Genomic DNA, 2261 nt, shown 5'->3' on the forward strand with positions numbered 1-2261 from the left:
TCTTCTTCTTCTTCTTTGTTGTCGTCATCTCCTTCTTCTTCTTCTCCTCCTTCTTCTTCTCCTTCTTGTTCTTTCTTCTTCTTCTTTCTTCTTCTCCTTCTTCTTCGTCGTCTTAGTTTTCTTCATCATCTTCTTCTTCATCATCTTCTTCTTCGTCGTCTTCGTCATTGTCTTCTTCGTCGTCGTCTTCTTCTTCTTCTTCGTCGTCTTCTTTGTCATCGTCACCGACTTCTTCTTCGTCTCATTGTCTTCTTCGTCTTCATCGTCTTCTTCTTCATCGTCGTCTTCTTCTTCATCTTCTTCGTCGTCGTTGTCTTTGTCGTCTTCATCGTCGTTGTTGTCTTCTTCTTTGTCGTTGTTGTCATTGTCATCTTCTTCTTCTTCTTCATCATCGTCTCCTTCTTCTTCTTCTTCTCCTTCTCCGTCTTCTTTGTCGTCATCATCTCCTTCTCTTCCTTCTCCTTCTTCTCCTTCTTTTTCTCCTCTTTCTTTCTTCTTTTTTTCTTTTCTTCCTTTTTCTTCTTTCTTCTTGTTTCTTTTCTTCTTTTCTTCTTCTTCGTTTTCTCCTTCTTCGTCGTCGTTGTCTTCTTTGTCTTCATCGTCGTTGTCTTCATCTTCTTCATCATCGTCGTCTTTTTCTTCATCGTTGTCTTCTTTGTCTTCTTCATCGTCGTCTTCCTCTTCTTCTTCGTCTTCATTGTCGTCATCTTCTTCTTCGTCGTCTTCTTCGTTGTGTTTGTCGTCTTCTTCATTGTCGTCATCTTCTTCTTCGTCATCTTCTTCGTTGTGTTTGTCGTCTTCTTCGTCTTCTTTGTCTTCTTCGTCGTCGTCGTCTCCTTCTTCTCCTTCTTCTCTTTCTTCTTCTTTCTTCTTCTTCTTTCTTCTTCTCCTTCTTCTTTCTTCTTAGTTTTCTTCTTCTTCTTCATCGTTGTCGTCATCTTCTTCTTCGTCATCGTCATCTTCTTCTTCGTCGTTGTCTTCTCTTCGTCTTCTTCATCATCTTCTTCATCGTTGTCTTCTTGTCATCTTATTTTTTATCATCTTTGTCTTCTTCATTGTCTTTGTCATCTTCTTTGTCGTCTTGTCGTCTTCTTCTTTGTCATCATCTCCTTCTTCTTTCTTCTTCTCCTTCGTCGTCATCTTAGTTTTCTTCGTCTTCTTCCTCATCATCTTCATCTTCTTCTTCATCGTTGTCGTCTTCATTTTCTTCATCATTGTCATCTTCTTCATCATTGTCTTCTTCTTCTTCGTCATCTTATTCTTCGTCACCTTCATCGTCTTCTTCGTCGTCGTCTTCCTCTTCTTCTTCGTCTTCGTTGTCATCTTCTTCTTCCTCTTCGTCATTGTCTTCTTCTTCTTCATCTTCTTCTTATTCATCGTCGTCTTTGTTGTCTTCTTCTTCATTGTCTTCGTCTTCTTCTTCTTTGTCATCGTCTCCTTCTCCTCCTTCTTCTCCTTTCTTCTTCTTCTTATCGTCGTCTTAGTTTTCTTCATCTTCTTCTTCTTCACTGTCGTTGTCATCCTCTTCTCCATCGTCGTCTTCTTATTCATTGTCTTCATCGTCTTCTTCTTCGTCATCTTCGTCTTCGTCGTCGTCGTCTGCTTCTTCGTCATCATCGTCTTCTTCGTCGTCTTCTTCTTTGTTGTCTTCTTCTTCTTCGTCATCATTGTCTTCTTCATCGTCTTCCTCTTCGTCGTCTTCATCATCTTCGTCTTCATCATCATCATCTTCTTTGTCATCTTCGTCTTCTTTGTCGTCTTCTTCGTTGTTGTGTTTGTTGTCATCTTCTTCGTCATTTCCTTTGTCATCTTCTTCGTCTTCTTCTTCGTCTTCATCATCGTCTTCTTCGTCGTCGTCTTCGTTGTCTTCTTCTTCATCATCGTCTTCTTTTTTGTCATCATCTTCGTCTCCTTCTTCTTCGTCGTCTTCTTCATTGTTGTCGTCTTCTTTTTTGTAGTCGTCGTCTCCTTCTTCTCCTTCTCCTCCTTCTTTTCCTCCTTCTCCTTCTTCTTCTTGTTTCTTTTGTGTGTGGTCAGTCCTGATCCTAATTCTTCAAGTTCTTACTCTTCAGGAAAGAGGGGCTGCTTGACTTGTATCCCTGCTGCTCCTTTCTGCAGCTCTGTGACTCGCCCTTGCCAAACTGCAAGGGATGTTTTTTCAAGCTAAACTAAAGAACTCATCAGCCTGCTCCTGGCTACACATGTGCATTGTGTTCATGCTTCTGAGCATTAAGATTCAGAAAAATAAAATAAAATAAAAT

At 40.4% G+C, this 2261-nt stretch overlaps 1 protein-coding gene across 1 annotated transcript; it reads left to right on the plus strand.

Annotated features, from left to right (window-relative positions):
- Positions 1-98: 98 nt before the first annotated feature.
- Positions 99-445, plus strand: LOC104074975 (putative protein TPRXL; the record flags this gene model as incomplete). Its single annotated transcript, XM_009575291.1, is given in 2 exon segments — positions 99-312; positions 375-445. Coding segments are annotated over 2 exon segments (285 nt in total), but the record flags the coding sequence as incomplete, so codon positions are not given.
- Positions 446-2261: the final 1816 nt, after the last annotated feature.

This window comes from Fulmarus glacialis, unplaced genomic scaffold, assembly GCF_000690835.1.
Source record: "Fulmarus glacialis isolate BGI_N327 unplaced genomic scaffold, ASM69083v1 scaffold22633, whole genome shotgun sequence".
Lineage (NCBI taxonomy): Eukaryota > Metazoa > Chordata > Aves > Procellariiformes > Procellariidae > Fulmarus > Fulmarus glacialis.